The sequence below is a fragment of the Cebus imitator genome, unplaced genomic scaffold, assembly GCF_001604975.1.
Source record: "Cebus imitator isolate Cc_AM_T3 unplaced genomic scaffold, Cebus_imitator-1.0 Scaffold33, whole genome shotgun sequence".
NCBI classification, from domain to species: domain Eukaryota; kingdom Metazoa; phylum Chordata; class Mammalia; order Primates; family Cebidae; genus Cebus; species Cebus imitator.
Window position 1 is genome coordinate 3,869,819 of NW_016107348.1, and position 18,434 is coordinate 3,888,252.

The window sequence follows — 18,434 nt, forward strand, 5'->3', positions numbered from 1 at the left end:
AAAAAAAAAGAAAAAAAAAAAAAATTGGTTCTTTCAAAAGATCAACAAAATTGACAAAACTTTAGCTACAATAAGAGAAAAATAGAGAAGGCACAAATAACTAAAATCAGATATGAAGCTACACTACCACTGACTTTAAAGAAATAAAAATGATTTATAATCATATTCTATGATTATACTATCATTATTTGTATAGCTACAATAAGAAAAAAATAGGGAAGGCACAAATAACTAAAATCAGATATGAAGCTACACTACTACTGACCTTAAAGAAATAAAAATGATTTATAATCATATTCTATGATTATACTATCATTATTTGTATACCTATGAACAACTGTACACCAACAAATGCATTGATTTCACACAAACAAAAATTAAGTATACAAATTCCTAGAAACTCACAAATTACCAAAACTGGCTCAAGAAGAAATATAAAATCTGAACAGACATATAATAGTAAAGAGATTAAAAAATCAGTAATCTAAACCCTCCCAACAAAGAAAAGTCCAGGATTAGATAGTTTCATTGATAAATCTACCAAACACTTCAAGAATTAACACCATGAATGCTAAATAATAACTTATGAATCCAAAGAGGAAAACAACAGACACTGGGGTCTACTTGATGGGGGAGGGTGGGAGGAGAGATAGGAGCAGAAAAGATACTATTGGGTATGGGTCTTAATACCTGGGTGATGAAATAACATGTACAACAAACCCCCATAACACATGTTTATCTATGTAACAAACCTTCACATGTACCCCCAAACCTAAAATAAAAGTTAAAAAAAGAATTAAAATGAATCTTTCCCAAATTCCTTCAAAATCTATGAGAACACTTCCTAATTTTCAGGCCAGCATTATCTGATAATAAAGCTAGACAAAAATACCAGGAAAAAACTATAGAGCAGTATTTCTTTTGAATGTAAATACAAAAATCCTCAATAAATCCCAGCAAACTGAACTGATCAACATTTTTAAAAGATTATACACCATGATGAAGTGAGATTTATTCCAGGAATACAAGAGTGATTTAATATTCAAAAATCAATCATAATACACCACATTAATAGGATGAAGGGGAACATTAAATTACACAATAATCTCAATTGATACAGAAAAAGCATTTGACAAAATCCAATACCTTTTCATGATAAAAACACTCAGGAAACTAGGAATAGAAGAAAATTTCCTCAACAGAATAAAACAAATTTATTTTAAAAACCCACAGCTAACAACATACTCAGTGGTGAAACGCTGAAAGCTTTCCCCTTTGGTGCCTTAAACCACAGAAATTTATTTTCTTCTTTTGAGACAGCATCTCACTCTGTCACCCAGGCTGGAGTGCAGTGATGTGATCTCTGCTCACTGCAACTTCTGCCTCCCAGATTCAAGTGATTCTCATGCCTCAGCCTCCCGATTAGCTCGGATTACAGGTGCATGCCACCACACCTGGCTAATTTCTGTATTTTTAGTAGAGACGGGTTTTCACCATGTTGGCCAGGCTGATCTCAAACTCCTGACCTCCAGTGATTTGTCCGTTTTGGCCTCCCAAAGTGTTGGGATTACTGTACAGGCGTAAGCCACTGCACTCAGCCAGTAAAGAGTACATCCTCTTTAAAGTTCCAGAGGATGGAAGCCAAGATCAAGGAGTCAACAGATTTGGTTTCTTCTGAGACCTCTCTCAGCTTGCGGGTGATTATGGTTTTGCTGCCTCTTCACATGGTCATCCTTCTGTGCATGTGCACCCCTGCTATCTTTTTCTGTGTCCAAATTTCCTTTCTTTTAATGACACTAGTCAGGTTGGATTAGGGCCAACCCTAATGGCCTCATTTTAATTTAATTTAATCATCTCTTTAAACACTTGATCTCCAAATATGCTTACATTTTAGGGTACTGAGGTTAGGGCTTCAATATGTGAATTTTGGAGGGACACAATTCTGCCAATAGCATCCCCTAGTATCAGAAAAGACAATGATGTCCATTTTTGCCACTGCTATTCAACATTGAACCAGAAGTCTTAGCCAAAGCAACCAGGCAAAAAGAAATAAAATGTACCCAAATTGTAAAGGAGGAAGTAAAACTCACTGTTTGCAGATGACGCGATCCTATATATTCAATATATAGAAAATCACAAGAAATCCACCAAAAACATATAATAGCTAATTTTAAAATTCTGTAAAGTTGAAGGATGCAAAATTAGAACACAAAATCAGTTTTGTTTTTATATATCAGTAATAAACAATCTGAAAATAAAATTAAGAAAATTCCATTTACAATAGCACTCAAAATAATAAAATGCCTAGAAATAATGTAAACCAAGGAGTGAATGGCTTGTATGCTGAAACTACAAACCATTCCTCAAAGAAATTAAAGAAAGTCTAAATAGATGAAAAGCCAACCCATGTTCATGGATTAGAAAATTTTAATATTGCTAAAATAGCAATACTACTTACAATGATCTACAGATTCAATATAATCCCTATCAAAATTTCAATGGCCTTTTTTTCTTTTAAGAAATGAACGTGATAAAAAAAAAAAAAGAAATGAACATACTTATCTTCAAATTAATAATGAATTGCAAGGGACCCTGAACAGCCAAAATAATATTGAAAAGGAACAAAGTGGAGGACTCACTCTTCTGATTCCAAAACTTACTACAAAACTATACTAATAAAATAGTGTGGTACTGGTATAAATATAGGCATATAGACCAGTGGGATAGAACTTAAAATCCAGAAATAAATCCAATTATTGACTAACTGATTTTCAACAAAGTTTACAAGATTAGTCAATGGGGAAATAATAGTCTCTTCAACAAATGGTGTTGGGACAAATGAGTATCTACATGCAAAAGAATAAAGCTGAACCCAAACCTAACACCATATATTAAAATTGGTTCAAAATTAGCAACCTAAATATAAGAGCTAAAACCATAAAATTCTTAGGAAAAAACATAAGGGTAAATCTTCATGATCTTGAACTTGGCTTGCCAGTAGATTCTAAGGTATGATACAAAAGCATGAGTAACAAAAGAAAAAATAAATTTCTCTCTTAGTCTATCTGTGCCGTTCTATAACAGAATGCCACAGACTGTATAATTTATCAAAGAAATTTATTAGCTCACAGTTCTGCAGGCTAGGAAGTCTAAGATCAAGGCACTAGCAGGTTTGGTGTCTGCTGAGGCCATTCTCTTCCAAAATGACACCTTGCCTGCTGCCCGGATCTTCACATGGCAAAAGGCAAGAACTCTGGGGGGAACTCTGTGTCCTTACATGGCAGAAGAGCAACAGAGGGAGAACCAACTCCCATAATCCACTTTTAGAGGAGCATTGATCAATTCATGAGGGCCCCATCCTCATGAACTACCTTCCATTAGGCCCCATCTACCAACTTTGTTGTGTTGAAGATTAAGTTTCCAACACTTGAGTTTTGGAGGGGGGCAAAAACATTCAAACCAAAGCAGCTGAATTTCTTCAAAGTTAAAAACTTCAATGCATCAAGGGACATTATCAAGAATGTAAAAATGCCTAGGCACCATGGACAGATCACTGCTTGAGGGTGAACGATAATTCTGGCAGGCCAGTGGGTCATGCTAATTTCAATTATAAGCATGAAACTAGAATGGTCATTCATTGAGGAAGATCGAACTAAGTGTTTGTTTTAATATTTATTGAATTTTCTAACTATGGATCCATGTTTCTTATTGTTACCAAACTTGATAAAGATCTGAAAGTTGGAGCCATGACTTGCTTGGTGTAACATACTAAATCAAGAGGGATCCCCACAGCCTCCCCTTACCACATCATCCCCCATTGCTGTGGAAGTACACACAGGCAGGCAGACCTTACCACCCTTCCCCTACCAGCACACATGCATGCACACCCTGTTGTCCTGCCACCATTAGCACTAGTGGATACATACAAACACCACTGTGTCACCCTGGCTGGCACTCTGCCCCTGCTGCCACATGCACACCCTGCTGAACTGCTGCCACTGTCAGCACATACGCCTGAGTGCAGACCTGCTGCCACTGCCCCAACAAAGTGCTTTGGTCAGCATTCACCGTCAGAGTGTCGGTACTAGCAGACTGTGAACACCTCAGCCCCTTCAGTGCAGCAGGTGATTAACCTTGAGAGGCCAGAGAACAAACCTGTGCCGTGGGCCTGGTACCAACCCCCAGGGCTGTACATGCAGCCCAGTAGTACTGAGCTGAGAATTGGACCTCTGACATCTTCCAGAAATGAAGCCAGTTGACTAAACCCACCTTATACTACAGTTAAACCCTCAAATGCATCAAAAAAAAAAAAAAAAAAAAAAAAAAAAAAAAAAAAAAAAAAAAAACCCATCCAAAGGACAGAAACTTCAAAGATCAAAGGAACATCAGAGATAGCAGATTGCTGGTTGGCAGCAGCTGGGGAGGAAAGGGAAATGGAGATATGAGGTTCTCGTTTTGGGTAATGAAAATAGTTGGGAACCAGAGGTACACAACATTGTGACTCTACTAAATGTCACTTTAAAACAGCTAATTTTGCTACGTAAATTTCACCTCAAGTTTTTTTTTTTTTTTTTGAGACGGAGTTTCGCTCTTGTTACCCAGGCTGGAGTGCAATGGCGCGATCTCGGCTCACCGCAACCTCAGCCCACCGCAACCTCCGCCTCCTGGGTTCAGGCATTTCTCCTGCCTCAACCTCCTGAGTAGCTGGGATTACAGGCACGCACCACCATGCCCAGCTAATGTTTTGTATTTTTAGTAGAGACGGGGTTTCACCATGTTGACCAGGATGGTCTCGATCTCTTGACCTCGTGATCCACCCGCCTCGGCCTCCCAAAGTGCTGGGATTACAGGCTTGAGCCACCGCGCCCGGCTAAGTTTTTTTAATAAAGGAAAAAAGATACAAAAAAAGAAGGACTGATTGAGAGCACACTGTCTCTGAGGAGACAGGTGGCAACAGAATCAGTAGTATAGATGAAAGAAAACTGATTAAATTCTTCTTTATACTTGGTATATTTTCAGACATGATTATCACCTTTTGTAGCACTACAGGGAAACTAACAAAAAACGATGATTATATTATTGGGATAGGAACTGCAAAATAGTAATAATAGTATCAATTGATATTTATTTATATACTAGGCATTTTGCCAAAAGATTTATATAAATTATTTCACTTAAGCCTAATACTGTGGGACAGACTTCATTACTTTCTTTTACAGAGGAGGAAATAAGAGACACCATGTAATTTATTATTACATGGTAGAAATATGAAAAAGCAAACTGTGAATCAAATCCAGGTTTTTATGAACTTAAAGTCTATGTTCTCCAGCATCACACTATACCATCTCCAGATAGAAAGAAGGAACAGCCTGTGATCAACAAGAGGATAGAGGCCTGTGATACACAATGGGGATACCACTGTTTTTCCTAGATCCGGGAGAATGACTAATGTTCAACTTTCATGCAGAAACTGAAATAAGTGGTAAACATTTATTCAGCGCTTACTATGCGCTGGGCAATATTCTAAGCATATTACCAATATAAACTGATGTAAGCTTTACAACTACTCTATAAATATGGAATATAGGATTATTATCCCAATTTTACTCACATGAGGAACTAAAGTACATATGGTTTAAATAATTAGTTGAAAATCATCTAATTAGTAATTGGCAAAACCAAGAATCCAGGCAATTTGGCTTCAGAGCCCATGCTCTTAACTAGCACAGTATATTTTTATCTCTCTCTTTTTAAAGCATTCTACAAGTAAGGAAATTGAGGCTTAGAGAGGTTATGCACTTTGCCGAAGATTACTTATTAAGTGGTCTCAGATAGGGTATTTGAACATTGGGTTTCTAACTACAAAGTCCATGCCTTTCCACTGCACTGCTTGTAAAGATCACCAACATAAGATGACAGGCATAAATAAACTGCAAAAAGGGTGGGTATAGAGCAAGAATTCTCAGTCAAGAATCCTTAAAGACAAGAAAATTGTTAAAGCTTATATGCACAGATATACTACAATCTAACTATAATATTTCATGAACCTCAAAAGTAAATCTAAAATTAAAGGTCTAAGTAAAGTGGAAGCTGATGATGCTGTCTCCTCATAGTTGTCTCCCTCTCATTATTCTGGCCTCTGAAGTTCAGGTATAACTACATAAATGAAAACAGAATTGCACAGCACTGAACAAAAAACTTCAGAGAAATTTCTGTCATATAAGAAAGTGAATAAAGCCAGGGCCTATTTAAAAGTGAAAAAAAGAAGTAAAAATAAAAATAAAATAACGCTGAGGATAATAGCAAGATTTATACCTTACTTTTTACAAAGATATTTTAAAAGGTATTTATAAAGATGTTGGTAAAATAATTAACATGACTGAATAATATGTTCCAATATTGGAGCTTATCCAATAATATGCTCTATATTATTGGAAAAATAGTATACTCTAATAAGTAGTTAAAAGGAAAATTAAATTTTATCAAAAAGAATAAAAATTAGTAGAATAGCAAACAAGATGGTCTAATAAGCCAGCTTTATCTTTCATCACTCTCTTAGATGTTAACTACCAGCCTTGGTGGCCTTCTTTCAGTTCCTCATATGTACCATCCTCTCTTGTCACACATATACTAATTTACTGATTCACCAAAAATTGTTGGACACCTACCATGTACCAAGCATCATGCTAGGTGACAGGATGAGTGGTAAATACTCTTTGCTCTCAAGAAGCTCATATACTAGATAGCCACAAAAGTATTAAATGTAGTGATGATAAAGGAAAGTGCCAATAAGGAAAAACACCGGGTGCTATAATTGTATACAGCAGTCTAATGTTTTATGAAAGGTTGAGGAGGTCTTTTCCTATGGAAATGTTTAAATCAAGACCTGAAGAATGAATAGTAGCTCAGCAGGCAGAGGAAACAACACAGCTTATCCCAGGATGTGAGGAGAGTGACGAAGAAAAATGAGTGTGTATGAGAGTGATGAGGGATATGAACAAGATAACTTCCAGAAAACTATTATTAGCAACCAAGTAGATGATGGTACCATTTATTGAAACAGATAACTCCAGAATAAAAGCTAGTCAATGGATAAGATCATGAAATTAATTGCAGACAATTAGTTGATGTACTGGTAAGATGATTAAGTGGTCATAAGCAATAGGCAGTTGGACATAAAGGTTTGGGGCTTAGAACAAAAGTTTGGACTATGAATATACATTTTGGATAAGTACCTGCATATACAAATGAAGTTATGGGAGAAGATTAGCTAAATCCCTTTGGGATAATATAGTGCATAAAAAAGACAAGTACCAAGCAGTTAGAGGAATAAGAAAAAAAAGTAACTAGAGAGAATAAAAACCAGGAAAGTATACTAACATAAAACAAGGAAAAAGATAATTTCAATGAGAGAGTTTTGAAATGCTACTGAGAGGTCAAGTGAGAAGAAAATATTTACTTGTTGGCTTAGAAAATGTGTTTGTTCTTGAGTTGGATATATTTATATTCATCCTTCAGGATTCAGCTATTCGGCTGAGTTATTTCTTCTATCTAGCATTTCCAGACTCCTAATTCTGTCATATGTAACCATCCTATGTGTACCCTGTCATACCCTTATGATAGCATTTATCATTCTGTGTCATAATTGTAACTGCCTATATACTTGTGACCATATTTGCACCAGGCCTGAAATTTTCAAGTGTGTGAAGAAGGAAGACTGTGGATCTGGATCAACATTTTATGTCCCCTAAATGCAGCCTTTCTCACATTTATGTCGTATCTTCATCATACCAATTACCATAGTACCTGGCAACAGGGTTAGTACTCAGTAAATAGTTGTCACCATTTATTTATTTAGTATCTATTATACGGCAATAGCTGAGCCTGAGGTAGTTGAGAAAATAAGGCATTAATGATTAGACAAGGACTCTACCCTCAGGGAGCTTCTTTTCTGATTACACACAGCTAATAAATAACAAATAAGAATACAGTTTATTTCTTACCATTTCAGTAGTCATCACTTTCACTACAATATGTGTTATAGTCTTTCCAAATTCTCTTTTTCCTTTCCTACGCCTCAGAATTCTTGGAAAGAAAGGTCCATGAACTCTATAGTTGAAAAGATTTAGTCGTAATTAAATTAACATGAAAAAGACTGACCCTGTCCTTATTCAGTAAATAAAAACTTGGTACTAAGCATCTTTGAGAAATAGTTTTCATTAATTATAAGTGTCTTGAGAGCAATAAGCAACTTGAGAGCAACGTAATGATTCAGCTCTTTCAGATAATTGGTGTTTAAACCCTTAAAACTCTAAAATATTTTCATTTTAATGAACCGTACCTGGAAATCTGCAAGCAACCTACTATAACCATTGCCTCAGCCACTTTAACCTTCCAATACAGTAGAACAATTTTCTGATTGTACTTTCATAATCCATTGAGTTGTAGACTCACACAAAGATGGGTTATGTCTGTGATAGTAAGGCAAAAGAATATTTTCGAATATGCCTAATTTTAGATACTATGCTCAATTAACACATTATTTTGTTTCATTTTTCTTTTCTTTTTGCTTTTACCCAATTTAATGATATTCTGTTATAAGCAATATTATTTTGTTTCAAAGGATGTGATCTCCATAAAATAGTTGCCTACTGGCCTCCCAGCAGAACTATTCCAGCTTCTCTCCTAGTTGTTTTTATATTGTTTGCTATTCAGCACTTCTAATTAGTTCTTTCTCTTCTTCCTGCTTTTGTGTTTCCTGTTTCCTGTCTCTATCATTTAAATGTTTCCAACAGAAAGTCAGAATAAAAATGTCAGTATAATTGTCAGCTTTTTATCATTACTGTCAGCCAAAAGGGACACTCTTTTTCCAGTAGATATGGATTTACCAGTAATCTCTTTAGTATAATCTTTTACCAATGATCCTAGGTATAATCTTTTGCATGCTCTGAAGCACTTTTATTGCTTTATGCAAAGATGATGTGGCTTTAGTGTGTGTGTGTATATATATATACACACACACACACACTATATATAATATATATATTTATATATATTTAGTATATATATATAGCATATATATACTATATATATACAGTAGAAATATATATACCAGGTTATACTATACATATACTATAACCTATATACTATACATATACTATAACCTATATACTATATATATACTATATATATATATAGTATATATATAGTATAACCTGGTATATATATTTATAGTAGATATATTATATATATATAGTGGATATATATACTGTATATATATATCTACTATATTCAGTAGAAATATATAAAAAGCAGCAAGACATAGACAGAGTCTGTCTACAGAACAGGTTTTAAAAGAAGCACAAAGTTATAACTATAACTATATAACTATATATATACTTATATGGCCTCTACATATATACTTATATGGCCTGTCTTTGTGCTTCTTTTAAAACCTGTTCTGTAGACAGACTCTGTCTATGTCTTGCTACTTTTTAGCTATAATCCAGTCAGCTTATTTACTTCACATATTCTATATAGAAGAGGTCTACCTCTTCCTTTCTTATGCTTTAGCCAAAATCAAAAGAGTTAAAATGAAAGATAAGGAAAGAACTGGATTAATGAATTCTTTTGGTGAAAAAAAATGATTTCAGTGAATTCAGTTAATATAAACATAATTTCCCAATACTGATAGTTTTACCTTGTGCTTACTTCATAAATTAGACATCTAATTTTATACTTCACTTTAATCAGAACATATACCACAATTAAGTGCTATGATAAAGTAATAGCCATGTAAACTTCTGCTTCTATTTAAAATAGAGCAAATTATTACCGGAGGCGTAAATCTTCCCACATTTTCAATAATCCACAGAGCATGGCTATCTCATAGTATTTTTTCCAGCATTCAACAGCCTCTGCTGCAGATGGATCTTCTTTAATATTGCTTTGATACTCAATGAGCTCGACACGTTTGTTTTTATATTTCTCCAAAGTTTTTTTAAAACGTTGTGCAATAGGACCAGGTATTGTTCCATCCTGCATATCACACCACCTGAAAAGTATCAATGTAATTATAACGTTTATTTTTTAATGTGTGGTATAAGTTTCTAAACTATACTTACAAATTAATTCTTTCTTCAATAAGTGCAGCATAATTCTCACAACTTTCTTCATCATCCCAGTCTCTCCAAAGAAAGTCATAAAAAAACCTACGATAAACCAAAGTAAGATGAAAGTAATCAAAAACAGACACTACTGATTTAGAGCTAAAAAGATATTCTGATGTCAGAATTCTCTACCTCAATTTTTATTCTTAAGAAAAATATTTTAAAATGACCTTTGAGTGAAATAAAATAAAAGGTAAAACTTTCAAAATTAGTTGATTTGCATTTTATTTTAGGTTACTATAAATGAGATAATGTTTCTGGAAGTGAGACTGTAAAATTCAGTTTCTAAATTTCATAGATTTTGGCTACTACTTGCTCAACAAATAAATAATATGTACAATACTATCAAATTTGTATGGGAGGAAAACATTAGAAAAACATATTCTGTATTTTGTTTGTGGATAGCTTCCCTCAAATTACATCAACTTATAAGAAGTAATCATAATGTGAATGATGATATGTAGTATTTGTAATGCTCTTAAATGTGAGAAACGCTAATGTATTTAATACGGTTAAATATGAATACAAGTTAATGTTACTTATTTCAAGAATTCTTTCAAATTTGATTTTTGTAAAATGCAAGATCAAAAAATTGCAAACTTTTCATTATCCATATATGTTTCTGTAAGGAAATGTTTTTACTAAAAGTTACAAATACAATATATTAATTTAAAATTGACAAATTTAATCCAGTAGTAGTGAGTAAAAATTAAATCAGTAAATACTTATAAAGTGATTATATGAACAAAACTTTCACATCAACTTTTGAGTATGATAATTTAACTTTCAAAAGTAAAGGTCCTAATACCTGACAACTTCCAAGGCCAAAGCAATATCATGTATATCAGTATCTTGTCCCTCAACAGGATACACTTCCAAAAGAGGCACACTGTGTTCCAGTTCCTCCAAAATCTCGTCAACCAAATCTCTTGGAATATTTGCAATGTTAGAAGAAAGGGGCTCAGCGACAGAAACAGTAACTTTGAAACGAGATGATGAGTCTTGGTATGGTTCACAAGTTACCTAAGATAAATATCATAAGAGATACAGTTATAAATATCAGTAAACCACAGGAGTTTACTGATGAGAGAGAGATTTTGAGCATGAGCTGACTCTCAGTTACTGGCTAATAAAAGGACTTGCAATTTGAACTCAGAGTGTGACGCTTCTTCCATGACTCGCTCGGTTACAACAATTATAGATCAATATTAAATATACTATCGATAGTTTTTCAAACGTTACTTTTTAAACACATTTTTTTCAGTTTCATGGAAGGAATTCTGTATCTCCTACATTATTTATTTCTAAGATTGAGTTGCCAGACTTTGAGATTTCATAAAATAGTGTATGTATATATGTTTATATATATATATTTAAGCCAGGGTCTTACTGTGTTGCTCAGGCTAGTGTACAGTGGCTATTCACAGGTGTAATCATTGCACACTCATCCTCAAATTCCTGGGCTCAAGTCTCCTCTTACCTCAGCTGCCTGAGGACCTGGGACTACAGGCGCATGCCACTGTGCCCAGCTAATATTATAAAAAAATTCTTGGACAAATTTTGCCATAAAAGCATGTTTAAAAAAAAAAAAAAAAGCCCTGCTATCTGTATTACATCATTGGCATCATTGGTAAAAGAATGACTATTCAAACATTACAAAACAAAAAAGCAGAAAGGACATAAAGAGTAAATTTCTCAAGTTGATTGAGCTTCATGAACAACATGCTATATTGTGTTTACTCTTCTTATTTCACCATAGTATGGTGATACTTCCCTGTACTTGTCTGAAAATCAGTGTGTGAGAACCAAAGTTGATAGTTTTTTAAATTTTTAATAAATTATATTACATATTAACACAAATTTTTAAATGTTGGCCCATGCCGGGCACAGTGGCTCACGCCTGTAATCCCAGCACTTTGGGGGGCCAAGGCAGGTGGATCATGAGGTCAGGAGATTGAGACCATCCTGGCCAACATGGTGAAACTCCACCTTTACTAAAAACACAAAAATTAGCTGGGTGTGGTGATGTGCACCTGTAATACCAGCTACTCAGGAGGCTGAGGCAGGAGAATCGCTTGAACCCAGGGGGCAGGGGTTGCAGTGAGCCAAGATCATGCCACTGCACGCCAGCCTGGCGATAGAGCGAGACTCCGTCTCAAAAAAAAAAAAAAAAAAAAAAAAAAAATGTTGGCACAAAATTAGTATTAACGCAAACACTTCCAAAATCAATTCTGAAAATTTTAAGTACATAGCCAATGAAATTCTTCATTTTTTGGCAGAGTTATGTCAAAAAACCATATTTTAAGTATCACCCACTGTAACACCATTAATAATAAAACAATAATTATTTAAATACAGGAAATATCTTCAAATCATTAAACTTTGAAATACAAAGTTTATAATTAATTTAAAATAAATTCTGTTCTTAAAAGCAGTTATGCGACTGAAGAAAGCTAGGAAAATGGAATAACAATTTAAAACTGGGTGTCCAAAGATAATAAATGATCAACAATCCATATTTGTGACAGGACAAAAATATATTTCCAAAGAATCATTATGAAATATGATACTGAGCCTTGTATTTTAATATTTTAGTTCTCTCTCTTTTTTTAAGAAACAGGGTTTCACTCTGTTGCCTAGGCTAATGTGCAGTGGCACAACCATAGTTCACTGCAGCCTCGAACTCCTGGGCTCAAGCAATCCTCTCCTCTCAGCCTCCCAATTAGCTAGGACTACATGTGCCACCATGCTCAATTTTTTTTTTTTTTTTTTTTGAGACAGGGTCTCACTCTGTTGCCACGGCTGGAATGCAGTGGCACAAACTCAGCTCACTGCAATCTCCACCTCCCAGTTCAAGCGATTCTCCTGCCTCAGCCTCCTAAAGTTCTGGGATTACAGGTGTGAGCCACTGTACCTGGCCTGGCCTAGTTTTGATTTTTTTCGGTACAGTATTATACATGCATACAGTTTAGAATCAAATAGCTGTACCAGGTTTGTTATGAAAAATAGAATTCACGCTGGGCATGGTGGCTCACACCTGTAATCCCAGCACTTTGGGAGGCCGAGGTGGGTGGATCACCTGAGGTCAGAAGTTCGAGACCAGCCTGGCCAACATGGTGAAACCCTATCTCTACTAAAAAATACAAAAATTGGCCAGATGTGGTGGTGTGTGCCTGTAATCACAGCTACTTGGGAGGCTGAGGCAGGAGAATTGCTTGAACCTGGGCGGTGGAGGTTGCAGTGAGCCAAGATTGCACCACTGCACTGCAGCCTGGGCAACAGAGCAAGAAAGAAAGGAAAGAAAGGAGAGGGGAGGGGAGGGTAGGGGAGGAAGGAAGGAAGGAAGGAAGGAAGGAAGGAAGGAAGGAAGGAAGGAAGGAAGGAATTCCTTGACAGTCTTCTGTTACCCTCTAATTCTCGCTCCTCAGAGGCAACCATTTTTAACTCTTTTAGCTGATTATTTTTTGACATTTATATCTTTATCTTTCAATAATATGCTTATATTGCTATTTAAACTTTTTTTTCAGTTTTTGGCATTGGATATTGACTTCCAACTCTGAAAGATAAGAATTTAGTTGTCTCTTTCATTTTTCCTCATTTTCGTCATATACAACCACCCTCTCCTGGCCTTTCATTCACCAATATGGTTATATCTTAAGTATTCAGCTTTTACCTTAATAGGTTTGAAAAATGTGATTCACAGGTGAGCCATATAATATAAGCTGATTTTTCTTTTCTGCAAAAAATGTTGTTTTCCCAGCAGTCAGTAATTGTATTGCTTTTCATTTGCTCATTTTCTATGTGGCTTTCATTAATTTAGCCACAAATTCCTTAAGTTGTAAAAATCTCCTTTCAATATATTCAAAGCCAATAGATTGTGTTTGAAATAAAATACTGGCTTCATTTTATTTAAAGTACTCTTTCAGAGCTTTCTGACCAGTTCTAATCTGAATTGGCTCCATAGGCCTGCTATGTACATAACTATTATCACTTTGCCATTATCTCAGGAATTCCCTTTGGTTTTCTTGTATGTTGTGGTTTCTCTGCATTTTAAATCTGATGTCTTCGTACTTCTTGATTTACTCCTTTGACTGTAGATGACATCCATTAACTTCCTAAGAAAGGGTACATTGCACATAACTTTTAAGACCTCACATACTTGAAAATGTCTTTTTCTACTCTTAACTTATAGTGTTACTAGGTATAAAATTGTACAATAGAATATCACTTTCCCCAAAATTTTTGAAAATATATTTTCATAGCTTTTAAAACTAGGAATTACTACTGAAAAGTCTGGGCTGGGTATGGTGGCTTATACCTGTAATCCCAGCACTTTAGGAGGCTGAGGCGGGAAGATCTCTTGAGGCCAGGAGTTCCAGACCAGCCTGGCAAACATAGTGAAATCCATCTCTACTAAAAATGCAAAAATTAGCCGGATGTGGTGGCACATGCCTGTGGTCCCAGCTACTCGGGATGCTGAGGCACAAGAATTGCTGGAGGCTGGGAAACAAAGGCTGCAGTAAGCCAAGATTGCACCACTGCACTCCAGCCTGGGTAACACAGCAAGACTATGTCTGAAAAAAGAAAAGTCTGATGTATGATGCCATTCTGCCTCTTGATTCTTTATATAAACCTATCTTTTTTTCTCTCTGGAATATTATTGAACCTTCTCTTTGGCCCCAGTATTCCCAAATTTCACTATGTGCTGGACACGAAGTGGGCCCTTTCAGTCTAGAAATTTATGTCCTTTGGGTCTGAGAAACTTTCACAATTTGACAATTTGCTTTCTTCTGTTCTTGGCACCAACCTCTACCCCACTCTCTCTTCTCCCTTCCTTTCCTCTCCTCCTCATCTCTTCTTCACTGGTTGATCTGCCCAGGCTCTTTCTGTTGTTAGTCAGTATCATTAGGTCTTTTTTTTTTTTTTTTACATATGATCATACAAAAATCTTTCAAATCGCATTCCTGGAGAGATGTGCCTTAGCTGCCTGTGTTCTGGAAGCAGAGTTGGGAGGTAGAAGATAGAGGATCCCAACATTCAGTATCAGTAAATTTTCATGTAATTCCCATCTTCCCAATGGGGGTACTCCCACCCTTAACCATGCTTCTCAAGTTGGCTTCTTAAATTTGTAGGCTTATATCCTTTGCCAAATTTGGTAAATTTTTTGCAATTCTTTGAATATTTTTCAGCCCCCACTCTTTCTTCTCTCTTTCTGGAACTCTGAAGACATGAATGTGAGGTCTTTTGATATAGTTCAGCATGTCCCTGAAGGTCTGTCTTTTTAAGTCTATTTTCTTTATGGTGTTATGATTTGATAATTTCTATTTTTCTATCTTCAAGTAAAATAATTTTCCTGTCTTCATTCTATTGTTTTGTTGTTACTCTTCTACACATGTTGATGTTTCCAGGTTGTTAGCTCTTCTAGTGCCCCATCTAGAATATATGGTACAAAGAAAAGGCCAGGTGGCTGGGCACAGTGGCTTATACCTGTAATCTTAGCACTTTGGGAGGCTGAAGTGGGTGGATCACCTGAGGTCAAGAGTTCGAGACCAGCCTGGCCAACATGGTGAAACCCCATCTCTACTAAAAATACAAAAATTAGCTAGGCTAGGTGGTGGGTACCTGTAATCCCACCTAATTGAAAGATTGAAGCAGAAAAATCACTTGAACCCAGGAGGCAGAGGTTGTAGTGAGCCAAGATCGCATGATTGCACTCCAGCCTAGGTGACAAGAGCAAAACTCTGTCTCAAAAAAAAAAAAAAAAGAAAAGAAAAGCCCAGAAAACTTACTTATTGTTCCTTGGGTCATGAGGTCCCTAGCCAATCTGGCTCCCTAGCCAATCTGCCTTCTCTCCACTTCTCAGAGCTGTATACTTGTTTTATAGATGTAATCCAGGGATTTTAGTTGTACTTAATGGGAGGAGTCGGGGGGAAAGTATGCCTACCCCATCTTCCTGGAAGTCCCTGTTTCTTAAATAGCCTTTTAAGCAGTTCTTCTTTCTTAGCCCCACTTTCAACCTCATTTTCAGAGTTCTGAGTACAGTCAATTCCTGAGTACTTAAGGTTATACAGTGTAAATCAGAGTTGTTTTTGTTTATTTGTTTGTTTTGGGCTTTCCCTACTGCCACCTTAGATTCAACCTTCTTAGTGCTACAGAATCAGTTGCCACTTATTTCTCTGATTTACATCTTCTAAATTTTGTTGCTATTTTCTCCTTCCCTATTTCTCTTTGTCCCTGGTTATCTTTTTAAAAATTCCTTTGCTTTCATTTTGGTGGAGAACTCTGGGAACAAAAAGAAGATCCTACAAATTTCCAAAGAGGAAAAAAATATACAGGTATTATCAAAGGACTGATGATATTGTCTTCTCAACCAGCAATTCTGGAAGCTCGAAAACAATGAAATAGTAGTTTCCAAATTCTGAGCATGAAATGAAATCTAGAATTCATATAGCCAATCTATCAAATAAATATTCATGTACTGTACAGGCATTTTAAGACATATAAGATCCCAATAATTTTATCTTCTTTGTGGCTATACTTATAAAGCTGTTAGAATAAGTTCCTTGGCCAAAATGAGAGAATAAACCAACAAAAAAGGAAGGCAGGGAATTTGGGAAATTCATTATTTGCACAGAATGAAGAAAAGAATTCTTAGGATGATGATGATGAGAGATCCTAGGAGAACAGCTGTCTTAGTCTGTTTTCTGTTGCTGTGACTGAAGACTTAAGATTTGGTAATTCATAAAAAAAGAAATTTACTTCTTTCAGGGCCTTTCTGCTGGTGGGAGTCTGTGCTGAGTCCTGAGGCAGGAACTCCATGCCAAATTGGCTTTTATAACAGACTCACTCTACTCTTGTGACAACAAACCCACTCACATGATAACCCTTTAATCCATTAACCTATTAATCCATAAATGGATTAATCCATATGATATGGTTTGGCTGTGTCCCCACTCAAATTTCATCTTGAATTGTGGCTCCCATAATTCCCACATGTTCTGGGAGGGATCTGGTGGAAGATAATTGAAACGTGGGGCAGGTCTTTCCAGTGCTATTCTTGTGATACTGAATAAGTCTCATGAGATCTGATGGCTTTATAAAGGGGAGTTTCCCTATACAAGTTTTCTCTCTTCACTTGTCTGCTGCCATGTGAGATATGCCTTTCACCTTCTGCCATGATTGTGAGGCTTCCCCAGCCATGTGGAACTGTGAGTCCATTAAACATCTTTCTTTTGTAAATTGCCCAGTCTCAGGTATATCTTTATCAGCAGTGTGAAAATGGAATAATATACCATTCATAAGAGCAGATCCCTCATGTTCCAATCACCTCTTAAAGGACCTACCTCTTACTACTGTTACATTGGGGATTAAGTTTCAACATGAGTTTTGAAAGGGAAAAACATTCAAACCATAGCAACAGCCATCCAGCAGGTCTAGAAATCACCAATCCAGATTGTAGATCATAAGGATGCAGGAGATACCTACCTCTTTAAGAAGACAAACTGATATATTTGAACATATTAAGAAGATTTGCATAACTGGGGGAGATTTTTGAGATAATCTAGTGATAAATACATAGACAACTAAACACAATGAAAAACAAGGTTATTAATAACTCTGGGATTTTTTTTAATATCCAGAAAATGAAAATTAATCATAATATACTACATGGTTATCCATCCATGAAATGTCTACATATTCATAATAAGGTAAACTGTGAGTATTCAGTCAAATGAAAATTCCTATATAAGTATTTTGGGAGGATGGAAGCATGTGGAAAATACAGTTATGAGGTAGAACAGGAAATGATAATAGTGATGGTGTATATGAAAGAGGTAAATCCCCATTTTCCACAGTGGGAACCTATATGTAAAACTTAAAATGGAGAAATCAAAAAGTTTTAAATATAAGCATATTACTTGGACATAAGGAATTAATACTACTATAATTAATGTAACTTGTTGAAATTGGCTGCACCTGGAAAATATAAGAAATGTCAGCAGAAGGTGGATAAGGTTTGGGTCACTGCAGCTTTTCATAACAAAAATAACTCTATTTGATTCTATAAACTATGTGCATTTTTTATAAAACTTAGAAAATATTTAATCACAAATGGATAGACAGAAGGTAAGAAAGTTGAGACATTTAATATATTTTGGGGGGCCTTATAAGGAAATAAAGAAGAGAAACAGGTTGTAGCTTAAGATAAGGTAAGGGGGGCCGGGCGCAGTGGCTCACGCCTGTAATCCCAGCACTTTGGGAGGC

General features: G+C 35.6%; 1 protein-coding gene across 1 annotated transcript in view; it reads right to left on the reverse strand.

Moving 5' to 3' along the window:
* Window positions 1–18,434, reverse strand: part of SHCBP1L (SHC binding and spindle associated 1 like) — a 35,573-nt gene that overhangs the window by 10,632 nt on the left and 6,507 nt on the right. Inside the window, exons 3-6 of the mRNA XM_017524502.2 lie at window positions 10,978–11,192; window positions 10,125–10,211; window positions 9,836–10,054; window positions 8,004–8,109 (exon numbers count right to left, since the gene is read on the reverse strand). Of these exons, the coding sequence (XP_017379991.1) occupies window positions 8,004–8,109; window positions 9,836–10,054; window positions 10,125–10,211; window positions 10,978–11,192 (627 nt within the window). The remainder of the gene's footprint in view (window positions 1–8,003; window positions 8,110–9,835; window positions 10,055–10,124; window positions 10,212–10,977; window positions 11,193–18,434) is intronic.